The sequence below is a fragment of the Geotrypetes seraphini genome, chromosome 8, assembly GCF_902459505.1.
Source record: "Geotrypetes seraphini chromosome 8, aGeoSer1.1, whole genome shotgun sequence".
NCBI lineage: Eukaryota > Metazoa > Chordata > Amphibia > Gymnophiona > Dermophiidae > Geotrypetes > Geotrypetes seraphini.
In genome coordinates, this window is record NC_047091.1 from 99,004,872 (window position 1) to 99,019,294 (window position 14,423).

Sequence of the window (14,423 nt, forward strand, 5' to 3'; positions counted from 1 at the left end):
CAAACAGTTTGCTTACCTGAGTTTATAAAGACTGCCAATTTCATGCTCTGCTTAGGTAGAAAAGAACGGTGTAAAATCAGTGTTTTGAATGCGTGCCAGTATACACTGTGTATGCCATTGCTGGTAGTAATTACAGGGCTCTGTTCAGCTGAGTTGCCTACTGATAGTTGCTACAGCAACCAGAGAGCATGGGATGGAACCTGGCTGTTTCAGTTTACCTCTGAGGTCTCAGAGAATTACAGAAGCTCTCTACTTCTGCAATATGCATTTCTTGTATGCCTTGCATTTTGATATTTTGCTTTATAAAAATAACTGACAAACAGAAGAAGTTTTGGCTTCCTGGAAGCACTTTAATTTGAGGGCTGGACAAGAGCTTTATTGTCTAGTGAAGAAAAAAGTTTTGTTTTTCAAACCTTCTTTTGTTGTGATATACTGCAGGCGGGACTTAGGGCTTTACCCTCATGCAAAGAACTGTTACTATCATCGTTTGTGCTGTCTGCCAAATCTATATATATACTATATATATATATTTCCTTCTGCCTTTGTTTTTGAAGAAATGGTTTTGAAGGCTGAATGCCATATGATTTTCCTTATGGTTTTGTATTGATGCAGAGTTGGACTAAGACCATATTATGTACATTTATTTTGACTGCTGGTTCAAAATTAAAACCATTTTTGATTTCTGACTTTCTGACTGAGTTTGAATTTGTGAATGCAGCAAGTACTTACCTGTACTCCCAGACCCCAGGCAGGCACCTAGGGTCGGTTATAAGCCCTGACGATACCCCTGGTAGAAGGGGTCAGAGGATATTGTCACTTTTCCACACCTCTCTGAAGGGTGTTTTTGACACAGCACATCATTTATGGAACTGGCAGAGATCCTCAAGTTCACCAGCTGAAGACATCCAGAGTTCAGTCTGACACCCCCAGTCAGAAAAGTGAGGCAATCAGTGGCACAACTTTCAGTCACCAATGCCGACACTGAATGTCTTCAGCTGGTAGGGCCTGAAGATCCTTGCTAGCTTATGTTTTTTTAAATTTGGTAGGGGAGTGGAAGGAGGGAGGAAGGGAACAGGAAATAGGTGCCCACCCATGTTACCCCAGAAATTATTTTCTGGCTACACTACTGAGATGAGGTGTTGGAACCACACAGAAAGTAGCCCATGACAATGCAAACCTGTTGACTAGTAAGGAAGGTTGATGATTCCCAACCTATTGTCCAATAGAATGAACCTGGTCAAAACAGCAAAACAGGTTCAGGAAAGAAGACAAGGGGGAAGAAGAGATGAAAAACAAGAAGCAAGTGAAAAGGAGTCAGGATACACAAAAATGCTTATATGCACTGCCCCTTACCCCCACCCCAACAACTCTATCACTGAACTTTCAGAAGAATAAGTCTTCAACCCTGAAACTGAGCTGAAATCCTGAGCTACACTTGAGAAAAGCATCTCCTTGGAGGAAACATGTGGGCAGAGCAGGAAAACTATAACATAGTACTTACTGGAATAAAATGGTATCAGGGTAATGTTACTGGAACTGTGGCAATGACCTTGCAGACAAGATTGTACCCAGGCAGTGTAATTTTTGTCGATATGGATTTCTTGACGGTCGATGATCAGTTGAGTTGAGGTTCCCGTATCTATGATCTCGCAGTAAGATTTCTCCTCATTACTCCAAAAACAAAGTCAGTTGCAATTAAAGGAGTTGTAAAATCAAAGTGGAGTATTAAAGAGCCTTAAAACATCAATACTGTTACTTACAAGTTGATGGCATCTATGAGAATAACTACTTTCTCATATTGACTTCATATGAAGATGTTGGGCTTCTCTTCCTTAAATAATTTTATCTCTTTATACCACTAGGCCAGTCATTGCAATAGACTCATATGGTGGAGAAAACAGAAGTGGGTTCTCTTTACAGTAGACCTGGTAGTCATACTACATTTAAAATTCAAGAACCTCAGGGAAGGGTCTGTCAACCTCAAAGAATGATTTTCTTCCCCAAACCTACCATCCCATCCCATATATGTCATTAACTGTTTTCTTCCCAATTAAAGCTGCTAATGTAGAGACCACAACAGTTCTACTAAAGTAATAACATTTCTCCCTCCATATTCACGGTGATTGGAGATGAACAGAACCGCGGATACGAAAAAACCGCAAATAACTTTTTCATATGTTATTTGCGGTTTTCTGTTAAACCCTCGTGAATATGATAAAACCGTGAATAACACATGGAAAAGCTATTCAGCGATTTTCTCTGTGCACGCTGAAGAAAGTGCTGGGAAAAATGCGCCAAAATTTTTATCGGTACTCACGGATGATGTAATTTGTAAAAATGTAAAAACCGCGAATAATAGAAATCGCGAGTGCTGAAACTACAAATACGGAGGGAGAAGTGTATGTGTGTCTGTATGTTAAAATGGGAACCTTCTGGTAAGGGAACTTTCCCCGGGAGAAAGGGACCTCACACCCTTTTCAGTTCTAACTGAAGCTGAGTTATACTCAGCTACAGTAGTTCCATGACCCTGGAAGACTTACAATCTATGGTTGCTTTTTACTTACTACCTTAAAAGGGCTTACAGCGGGACACTTTGAGGCATTCCATGATAAGTCTGAATCTGTGCACGCATATCACTTGCTAAAAATATTTAAAATGTTTATGGGAGGGGGCATGTCTGGGGGCAGAGAGTAGGCATTTCTGTGCTAATCAGTTAGTGCATCTAAATTGCCATGAACTGTTTAGGCCAAGATTATGTTTATGTTTATTAAGATTTGATATAGCACTCCTGCATTTTACTGATTAGCGTGTGATTCCTTACTGCTTCCAAAATGGATGGCAGTAGGGGCTCACGTGATAGTTTTTGGCGATAGTCATGCACTTATGGCAACATTGGTGCATGACCGCAAACAATAAGGGTTTCAACAGAATAACAATACTACTTATGTTTATGATTGTCACTTTATTCTGAGGCTTTTTTCTCCACCTGCTACCGTTGCAAATAGATTGCTCTTCGCGCTCTGTGGTTTTAATCCTTTTCAACAGTAAAGTAGAGTTAACACTGGTGCATGGCCATAATTCGTGAACTAAAAAATCAGCCATTTTCCAGCAGCAATAAAAATCGCCTTGGTATGCAGAAAAGACTCATAAGGACACACTGTGGCTACTTTCTACCACAGCTTTGCAAGAAGACCCCTAAGTTTGTACCTAAGGCAATGGAGGGTTGAGTGTGGCGCAGCGGTTAAAGCTACAATCTCGGCACCCTGAGGTTGGGGTTTAAACCCACGCTGCTCCTTGTGATCCTGGGCAAGTCACTTAGTCCCCTACCCCATATGCAGTAAATCCAGCTATAAATTAAAGGATGATCGCAGAAAAACATCATTCCACCAGTTCATTCCTTAAAATCTGGAGTCCTGTCCAAATTTACTGCAACTTAGACCGCTGACAAATAGTAATTTAGAGTCAAGTCAATAGGTAATGCTCGTTGAAAATCCTACTACAAACTCACATATATATCTTTTAATGATAATATACCTTTTAATGATAACCCTACCATATATATATATGTAAATATATATATATATATATATATATATAGGTGTATATACTTGTATATTTATTTATCTATTTACTTAATTGCTATGTACCTTTCCCCTCCCCCCTGTTCAGTATTTATTGTTTAGTTTTGCTTTGTTTTGCTATGTTTATACAAACCATGATTTGTACAGTTGGATTGTTTAAGATTGTTTTGTTTTGTCATATAAAATTAATAAAAATATTTTTTAAAAAAAGCTTTCTCAAATAAATACATCATTTTACCAAGTTTGCAGTACACAGCAGTTTCCAAATGTGTTCCTTTGGATTTGCAGGCTGTGCTCTGTAAAAAATGGGTCACATGAAAATTTCCAGTGTTCCACTAGGGCCAAATTTGTAGCATCGTGTGGTGGGGGAGACATTATCATCATGAGCTATTGTTAAAATATTTTATTTTAATGTTAACCCCTGTTAGTAGTAACTAGGTCTCATTGCATGCATTAGTGGTAAAATAATCCATCTTAATGGTAGCCCACATTCATAGCTTCTCTTAATATGAAGAGTTTTAGTCTCTTATAATCAGAGCCGATATTGTGATGTCATAATTCCTCATTCCACCTAAGAGCCAACCTCATCAGTGATGTCGCAAAGGCTTGATTGCCTTATACTTGGCTCACTTTTATTACATATAGCAGTGACTTTGATTCCTAAAAACATTTCTTTTCTATTTTTATTTTTTTTTTATTAAGTAGGGATTTCATTGCAGGTATTATTTTACTGTTAACCCCAGTTATTAGTAACTAGGTCTCATTGCATAAAATGGGACCTGTGCTAAAATAGCCCACATTGATAACTATACAAGCCCCTGTACCTGGTAGGGTTACCTGCTTTATCAAGAATACTGCCCATACAGCTATCATAAATAAACCGTGCCAAAATTCACCTCACCACTTTACTAATTTCCAGCATCCTTGGCCCAGCATTCTGTGGAGAATGTGGAACATTCATGAACAAATCCTTTCCATCCCCTGCTAGCTTTAAAGACAAGACTACCATCCTGGGCTCTCAGTCTCCTCTATGGTCCACCAGTAGTCCTTTTTGTACTATGGCCCAAGACCCTCCTGAGTATAATACAAATATATCACCTTATAGTTCACACAAAGCCTGAGCAGTTCTATGCAGACTACATTTTCCAAGAGACCAGAACATTTCTGGCAACTACATCACAGTTTCTGAAACAATAAAATGTCAATTATCATAACCATTGAGCAAAAAACAGCAAGAAACCTAAGATCCTATTTAAAAACTTTAAATACAAAATTTTTTAAATGCTTCCTGACTAAAAAAAATAATTTTGATTCTGATGAAGGGAAGATGGCAAGGTATTCCAATGTTTATCCACCAGATATTGCAAACTAGGGGCTCCTTTTACAAAGCTGTGGTATAGGTTTCTACTGTGGGCCAGTGAGGTAAATGCTCCGACGCTCATAGGAATTCTATGAGTGTTGAATCATTTACCTCACTGGCCCATGGTAGAAACCTCTACCATGGCTTTGTAAAAGTCATTGTTAATTTAGCCAGTTTCTTAAACAATATGGGGCTCATAATCGAAATAGAAAAATGTCCAAAAGCCGGCTTAAGTTGGCACTTGGACGAACATTGTCAAAATACGTCCAAGTGCCAATAATAAAAATGGGTTTTGGACGTATTTATAAACGACCTAGGCCTTCAGAGTGCCGCTGAACGACCACAGCTAAACGGGGAGTGTCAGGAGGAGTGTCGAGGGAGGGAGTTGGCTGGGGCGTGGGCCGGCTTAGACTTAATCGTACTGCATGTATAACGGAAAGTTAAACAGCACAGGATCGACGGAACTTGGACGTTGTGACTTAGACCATTTAAAACAGGGGAGTCCAACATGCGGCTCCGTGAAGTATTTTGTGCGGCCCCGGTCGAGGGCGATGCAGTGTTTTCCTCTGCTTCCCCCGGGTGTTTACTGTCTTGCCGGCTCCCTCCTCTGTCTTGCTGCAGCGTTTGCGCATTTGCGCAGCCCCAGTAACATTTTTTTTCGGCCAATGCGGCCCAGTGAAGCCAAAAGGTTGGACACCCCTGATTTAAAACATGGTCTAAGTCACAAGAACCCACCTAAAGTGACCAGATAAGCAATGCAAACACATAATACAGACCCCCACACACTACCACAGTGATCACTGACCCCCCCATAAAAATATTAATCACAATTTGAAAATTGTACCTCCAGAACATCATCACCTGGAAAACCTAGTTGTGCTGCACAGAAGCGTCTTAAGCCGTCTTGAAGGTGGGTTAGGGACCCATGGAGAGGAGGACCCATGCCCATAAGCCCCTGTAATCACTGCATTGATATTGAAACATGTGCACTCCCCTATATACCCCCAAAACCCTTTTGTATTGGCATATAGGTGGCTCCTGCAGCCATAAGGGTTATTGGGGTGGTAGATAAGTGGGTCTAGGTGGTTTTGGGGGCTCACCATGACCTATAAGGAAGCTATAGTGAGATGATGACATGGCACCCTCTTTGTGAAGTTCACAGCAGTGCCCTGTAAGGTACCCCACTATTTAGGTGCCATGTCTGGGTGTTCAGTCCATCACTTTGCAGACCCCTCCCTCGTCCAACAGGGCTTGTTCTATGCATTTTTGACTTGGATGAAAAGTTGGATGAAAATGTGGTATAAAGATGGACGATTTAGCGGCTTGGACGATCAGATCGGCAGGACGTATACTTAGACAATTTTCAAAACGAAAAAAAATTTGGACATATTTTTTGAAAATGTATCCTACGCTGTTTTTTTACTTTGGACGACTTGCTACTTAGACGAAAATGGATTTAGACGTTCCTTTCAATTATGCCTCTCCACCTCTTTAACTGAAGGAAAATTTAAGGATAAGTGTCTTCTGGTATAATTATATAAGGTCTATTCAAAAAGGTCCAGGACAGTTTGAATTGTGTACCAACAGGAAGTTCTTTTGAGGCACACTAGGTGGCATTGAGTAGCTTGAAACCTCATAAGTAACCTCCTTTTATCCATTTATTGATATCTGTTTTCATCTCCAAGCTACAGCAGTTTTTGTGAAAGTGTGTTTTCGTGATCGGCTATTTTTCATCATGTGCAACTTCAATGAGCAGCACTACAGCATGAAGTTCTGTTTAAAATTGGGTAAGACCACTACAGAAACTTATGAAATGTTGAAAGTGGCTTATGGGGAACATGTCATTAGTTGTGGAAAGTGTTTTGAATGTATCAAAATTCACAAATTTTGCACAAAAACGCGTTGACAGTTCTTCCCTAGCCACCTTTCTCTCCTGACTTGGCCCCTGCTGACTTCTTGTTTCATAAACTTAAATTCATGTTGAAAGGAAAGTGATTCAACACCATTGAAGACATAAAGCAAAATTCTATGCAGCAACTTTTGGTGATTCCTGAAGATGCGCTTAAGGACTGTTTCCAGAAGTGGAAATGACATTGGGAAAAGTGTATACTTAGGGAAGAGGATCCAATGGAATAAGTTGTAAGATTGTTTAATACATTTTTATAAAATCAGTACTGGAACTTTTTGAACAAACCTTGAATCTACCAGTGGAGAATAGTATAACAAATACAGATATATACAATGGAACTAATCAGTGGTGTATGGTCAGGGGATTCGCCCCACCCCCTAAAGGTCCTGAGGGCACTGCTCTGAATTTTATTGGTTGAGCAGGCAACAGGCAGATGCTGCTTAGACAATCAAATTCAGATCAGTACCGTCTGGACCTTCAGGGAGGTTCGGAGAATCCTCAGCCCAAGAGGACCTGCTTTTATTTTTTTGGTTTACTATTTTTTTTTTTTTGTAAATCTTTATTAAGTTTCCAAACTACCATAGTGCAAACAAACAATTTCAATATACAATATACTTTTTGTTTGATGCAGTTTGACTGGTTAAACAGGCTGTCTACTCAACAAATCAAACTGCATCAAGCAAAAAATAAACAAAAACATAAAAAAGCAGGGCTTTAGAGCTGGGGATTCATTGAATCGCATGAAAGCCCTCACCATATGCCACTGGAGCCAATCTATACATGATTTTAAAAATCATCATACATCTACTAAATATCAGATGCCTTGATGCATTTTTTCCCATTCTTACCATAAATGAAGTCGATAAGTTGTATCAGCTGATGAGTCACCAGCTCTCCAGGTGCAGACCATACAAGTGAAATCGTATTTTAAATAGCAAATCAGATCTGTTGGTGACTTCTGGGCACAGCCTGTAAAATACAGAGGTCTTCACTAATGGCTGCTCTTTGATGTTACATCCCACAAGAAGACATTTTAATGGACTAGATACCATTGCTAAATGATAGGGTGATGATTCTCTAGACCCCCAACAAAAAAAAAAAGAGAAAACCAAAGAAAATTCCACAAATCACAAAGAAATTAAAATCAAAATAATAAAATGCTTATGCATTTTATTATTCAGATTTTATTATTTGAAATTGATATATGTTTTAATTGGAATTATATTCACATCTTCAATGTCTCATGGGTTGGAATTCTACCTTCATGTTTTGGGGATTTTTAAAAATTTAGGCCCCCTTTTATTAAGCCATGTTAGGATTTTTTTTATCACCAGCCACTACGGTAAAAGCTCTGACACTTCATTTTATCAAGCTGCGTTAGGATTTTTTAACCGCTCAGCCGGCGATAAAAAACCCTAACGCGGCTTGATAAAGGGGGGCCTTAATATACGTATATATTTTGAAAGTATTTAAGATGGCCATATTGGATTTTTTTCTACCCTTTATGACTCCTGATAAAGGTTATATTGCCTGTATCTGGATATTTTCACCATTAGAAATCTGTGTGTCATTGTAAAATAAATAATTTCTTATGTTGGATCACCCAGTTTGTCCATTTGGCCATTACCATTGTGTTTGTTCATGATTTTCTAGACCCCCTAAAGGTGGGGCTTGGATGTGCTCATAAAGACATTGGGCCTGACATTCAGCCATATCCAGGCTCTGATATTGAATTTCTGGGTATACAGGAGTGGCAAAATCATAGCTAGTTAAATGTGATATTCAGAGGGGCATATTCAATAATGCATCTAAATCTGACTTTGGACGTTTCCCGCTAGACATCCAAAGTCGGGGGGCAAGAAAGCATCCATTTTTGAATGTCTTGGATGTCCAAATTTGTTTCCTGAAAATCTCCTACTTGGACACCATGTCCGACAAGACGTCCAACTTCATGCAGCATTTTTGACCACAGATGCGTCCAAGCTCCAAGCGTCCAAATGCAGATCATTTGGATATAGGAGGGGCTAGCATTGTAATGGACTGGCCACATAGACATGCCATTAGATCAGTGGGACACCTTAGAGGGCACTGCTGTGAACTTTACATAGAGTGCCAGAAGTACATCTCACCAAACAACCCTTACAATTTATGCTGAGCCCTCCAAAATTTCCCCCAAACCTACTATATCCACCTGTCTCCCACTCCAATAGCCCTTACAGCTACAGGTGGCATCTATGTGGAAATAGAGCAGGATTTTGGTGGATTATGATGGCCTACAGTGGCTTATGGACCTGAGTCCTCCTCTGTATGGTTCACTAGCCATCCACTTAAGATACCTGTGTGATCCTCTACTAGGCTTTCCCATACCAGATGCTGCTGTTCTACAGACAGGTATGTGCTCTTTAAATATGATATTTTGGTGATGGGAGGAGCTCTGAGAGCATTAAGGGAGTCATACCTTAATATGGTCATTTGGTCAGTTTGGTTATCTTTGGGGCACTTAAACACATCTAAAACAGGTCTAACTCCAGGTGTCTAAGTTCCATCTAGGACATCCTGGAAAAGCTTTGATTATCACTGCAGGACATCCAGATTTAAGCCTGTCCAGTGCCCACACATAACCCACCTCCCAACACGCCCTTTTGAGCTCTGGACGCACAGTGGCTTAGAAGTCCTGTGGACATCCAGAAAGTTGGTTTCAAATATCGGCTCTTGGATGTTCCAGCTATTAGGACGTCCAAGCACCGACTTAGGTGGGTTTTGGACATCTCAATGTTTTGATTATAAGCCCCTCAGCATTTAGCCAACTGAGACAAATAGTGGTCTTATTTATATAGTTACCTTGACCGGTAATATTGGCAGTTAGCCAGACATGTACTACTCTGGCCCTGGAACACCCCCACAATAGCTGGTTTTGTGCCCTGAATATGCCCAGTTAGCCCCAGACATGTGATTTAAATGGCCAGGATTGTTTTAAATATTCACCTCCAATCCATGTCACATCAATAAATTCAGCAAATCAGTAAGCCCTCTACATATCTTTGACTTATTTTAACATAGGTACACAAGCATAACTGCTTTGGGGCCCAAAATCACTGTTCCTAATGGTTACCATATCAACCATTTCAAACTGATCAGATGGACATATAGGAGAGACAAGGTGCATGCTGTGAGGGAGCATCGGTGAGATGATACACTGCTTTTTCCTAGAGCCAAACTTGCCTTAAAGAGATACCCAAGAAGATGGGGAGGCAACACATTTATTCCACAACACCAATAGCACCTGTTTCAGGTCCACTTGATCATTTTACCATAACTGGATACTCTGCTGCACACGAGGATGGGAAAAGGTGAGGTAACCACATTGCTTGGAGTTAACACCACTCTCAGTCTTGCGTTGCAGATTCCGCCTGCAATGCCTGTGGCTATGGGTTGATTCTTCACTGATTCAATAGTTCCCAAAGAGGTCTCTGCAGTGTCAGGGATAGGGTTGAGTTGATTTCCTCAACCATTGGAGGTGACTGCCTTTTCAGGTATGCCACAGAATTTGGTGCGTTATAATCTCAGTCAATATTCTGGCATTGGTAAACCATTCATAATACCACAACTATATCTCTCAATGCCGCTCTCTCTTCTTAATAAATTGCTTTAGTCAAATTATCAGGGCTTCAGACATGCCATTTGGTCACCACACAATTTTGTGTTTGCTTGGTTGCCAAAATTCTTCTCACTGGCTATGGCTTCTTCACTAGCCCCTACTCAATATGTTTCACACTTAAAAAAGCCAAAAAATTGTGAAACATATTGAGTAGGGGACAGAATTTGGTGGGCATTTTACAGGAAATATCAGATTTGGTGGGGATTGCACATCCAAAGAGTTTACGATGGAAGAACTTTCTTTAAGTTAGTCATTACCTCCAGTTAAACCTACAAATGTTACCCTAGATGCTATTTGGGATGCAATTATAGGTCTGGAAAAATCATTTTCTTGGAAATTATTGACTTTACTCAATTTCAGAGAGCTTTAACTTAGATAACTGTTTTGGACAATAAGGGATAGATTCCATAAATGGATGTCCTGATTGTAGGTGGCGGTAGGCGTCCTACTGCTGTCTGGCAGCCAATTGGGATGCACATTTAAAAAAAACACCCAGAGGCGGGCTGCCTACACTGTAGGCATTTGTTATGGGTATGAACCTAGACCCCTACCCCTTACCCCTAAGTCGACCCCGACACCCTGCACTCCCCACCCACCCACCCCAATGCCTCTTAGAAAAAAGTCCGGCCAGTTCTCAATTTTGTTCTGTATAGTAGCATTTTTCTTAATTAATTGTTGCCTTTCCATAAGACTTTTTATATCCTTAGTATTTTCTTCTAGAGTTTTCCTATAGTTAAACATTTAGGTGTTGATTTTCTATAGGATGCTGGTTTTAGTGGACTCCTAAGAAGCAGTTGAGAATTGCACACCGGTGTCCTAAACAGAATAGCATCTGCCTTAACCCCCTGATTCTCTAACCGATGTCCAAGTCACCTTGCCATCAGCCTCTCTGAAGCCACAACCCCATATCTCTGAGAAGAAAGTCCAGCCTGAGGGATGCTTATTCCCTCTGGCCAGCAGGCCCGCCACTCCAAAATGGTAGGCTTTCCCCTTCCCAGTGCATTCTGGGATGCACCAGGGAGTGGCCTACGGCCCTGATTGGCTCAGATGCCTAAGGCCCCTCCCATAGGATGGCCAACTGCTCTGCTGGGATGTCTGTGTGGCCAGTATATTAAGAATCCTGACCTCTCCTACATTCCAATGGCTTGTTTTATGTGAGGTTTTTTTGGACTTTTTTTTTAATGGTTTAGAAAGATAGAAATACACAGCATGAACATCCATTAAAAAAAACCCCACTAGATAGACATTTTGTAGTTTTGAAAATGGGAATGTTTAGTACTGGATTTTTGTGCATGTTCCGCAAAACATCTAAACTCGTATTTAGACATCATATCGGAAATGCCCCTCTTTGTGTTATTGATTATCTGGATTAGTGCCTTGTCTTTCCTTAATAATGGTAGAATGGCTATAGTACATGAATTTACTTTCTTATGTGAATATTGATTGATGTTACCTTACTGTATATATTTCATGAGGCTATCTTTCTGTTACAAGAGTTATTTTTGGGAAATTATTGTAAATGCTTTAAAAAATACAATTTTTAAAAATAGAACAGACAGAGCCAGTCCTAATTTTGCCTACCATATACATGAACAGGTAGTTCCTCCTTGTCTTAAGGGGCTCTGAACAAAAAGACAACTCCATGCTGTGGTTCAGTAATGTAGGGATGGAGGTCTGATAAGTTCTGATCCAGGGCATCAGAACACAGGCAAGGTCAGCACACAGGCAGTTCTGAACCAGGCCAGGTCGGCACACTGATCTGGGCCCTGTGTGTGGATCTAGGCCCTGTGTGTGGATCTAGGCCCTGAGTAAGAATTATAAGCCCCTGTGAAAGAATTATGAATTATTCCCATTCCTCTCCCTTCTTGCCATGCAGCCATTCTAAGTAAAGGAAAATGCTAGCATCTTGTCACAAGACCCTTGTCACATATTAACCTGACACAGGTTTACCCTTATTCCTTATATGGGGAAACAATCAGACTTTGCCTACGTGCAGGCCCTGAGCTTAAGGCTAATTAAGATAGCTTAAGGAGTATGCATTATAACCTTTGGACTCTCACAAGCTTATCGTATTTGAGCTGTCCTTATTTGGAAAGGACATCAGCTGACAGGCACTGCATATGTGCAAAGACTCAGGCTCTGTCCACGTGTTAATCAGGTCCTTGTCTAAGTGCTGAGTTGGAGGATGATCACGAGGTAAAAGCACGAGGTATAGGGAGGATGATCACGATGTATAAGCATGTATCTTTCTTTGTATCCACCAATGTAAAAGCATGTACCTTTGTATCCACCAATCATGAGATGTGTAAACGAGGGAGTTACTATGATGTCATTAGCTTAGAAGCATAATAAAAAGGGACTCGGAGCTAGCCTCTGGCAGCACCTCCTTCTCGACTCTAAGACTGCGTGTGTGTGTTTCCTGGGTGAAATTCCTACACAGTAACAGGACTGGTTGGCACAGAGCTGTATACCTAAATTAATACTGTATGACATTTTAGTTAACTGACCACACACTGTAAGTGACTTCAAGTGTTGCACTTTACTTTCACTGGCTGTAGTTGCTTTTTTTTTTACTCTTTTTTTTTTTGTGATCAAGGGTTCTCGTTCTACACTTGTGCTGTAATTGAAATATGACATTCTGATAGGGGAGTGGGAAGGAGATTGCTAAAGTGAGAAATCCCATCATCGCACATCAACGTCCTCTTCCCCCAACCACAATCTAGTTAACCACATGCAAATCAGAGCCTCACAGAATGATAGTTGCCCTAAAGACTTTTTGTGCGTAGGAAGGAGTATAAGCATCAAAAGCTCTTGGTTTGACATTAAAAAAACCTGAAGTTTGTTTCTCTGAGGAAGAGCAGGAACTGCAAGTCCAGATATAAAGAGGGGATTTGTTTAAGACTGACTCAGCCTGTTCTGATGACTTGGCAGAGATGACGAGTTACCCAGTTCAAGGCTGAAGACTTTTTGGCCAGTCCTGGTTTTGAACTTAAATCTCAAAGCAGTGTGGGATTTGTAGTGCCTGATCCTGCCCATTGAAATTAGTGTTGCACCAGGATGAGGTGTCAGAAATCCAGAACTGTCCCAAAATTTCCAGCCTAAAACTAATTTGGCATCTCTGACCTGGTTATTCTTCTTCTGACTCAGTCAGTCTTGCTTTTATCCCACCTTCAAGCCTGTCTGTGAGAAAGTTGCACCTCACAATCTGCCTCTGTGAACTCTTGCTTGGGAGTGTGCCTCTAAGGCACAGGTGTCAAACACAAGGCCCTGGCCATTTTATGTGGCCCGTGGCAGTGCTCCTGAACTTCCCCTTCTCACAGTCCAGCCTGCCTTTCCTCCCACGCCAGTCCATTGTCGCTGTCACGCTGAAAACTCTGCCGGCCTCGACAGCTATTCAGCAATGTTGTCTGTGGCTCCCCCTCCTGCTTTCCATCTGCCGTGGTCCACCCGGGTGGAAACAGGAAGTTGTGCATCATTGGAGATGAGCCGCGGACAATGTTGCTGAATCACTGCTGAGGCCGGTAGATTTTTCAGCTTGACGGTGACATTGGACCGGCACGGGAGAAAACACATGCTGGGCTGTGAGAAGAGAGGGACCGACACAGGAGGGAAGACATGCTAGGCTGTGAGGAGAAAGGGATCGGCGCAGGAGGAAAGACATGCTGGGCTGTGAGGAGAAAGAGAGATGAAGGGAGACAGGTTGGACCTGGGGTGGTGTAGAGGAAGAGGAAAAGAGATACTTGAAGGGAGAACTGTTGGGAAGAGAGAGGGAGAAATGGTGGACCTGGAGGGAGGCAGGCAGGCAGATGGGGAGAGATGGGATGGGGGCAGTTGGGAAGAGAAAGGGAGAGAAGTTGGATCTGGGAATGGAAGGGAGGGAGAAATGTTAGGCCTGGGAGTAGAAGGGAGAGAGAG

General features: G+C 41.3%; 1 protein-coding gene across 4 annotated transcripts in view; it reads right to left on the reverse strand.

Annotated features, from left to right (window-relative positions):
• IL12RB1 (interleukin 12 receptor subunit beta 1) overlaps positions 1-14,423 on the reverse strand; it is a 144,693-nt gene that overhangs the window by 63,577 nt on the left and 66,693 nt on the right. For all 4 annotated transcript variants that reach the window (XM_033954934.1, XM_033954936.1, XM_033954935.1 and 1 more), the window contains exons 2-3: positions 7,699-7,819; positions 1,502-1,671 (exon numbers count right to left, since the gene is read on the reverse strand). In XM_033954934.1, the coding sequence (XP_033810825.1) occupies positions 1,502-1,671; positions 7,699-7,760 (232 nt within the window). In that variant the 5' untranslated portion in view covers positions 7,761-7,819. The remainder of the gene's footprint in view (positions 1-1,501; positions 1,672-7,698; positions 7,820-14,423) is intronic.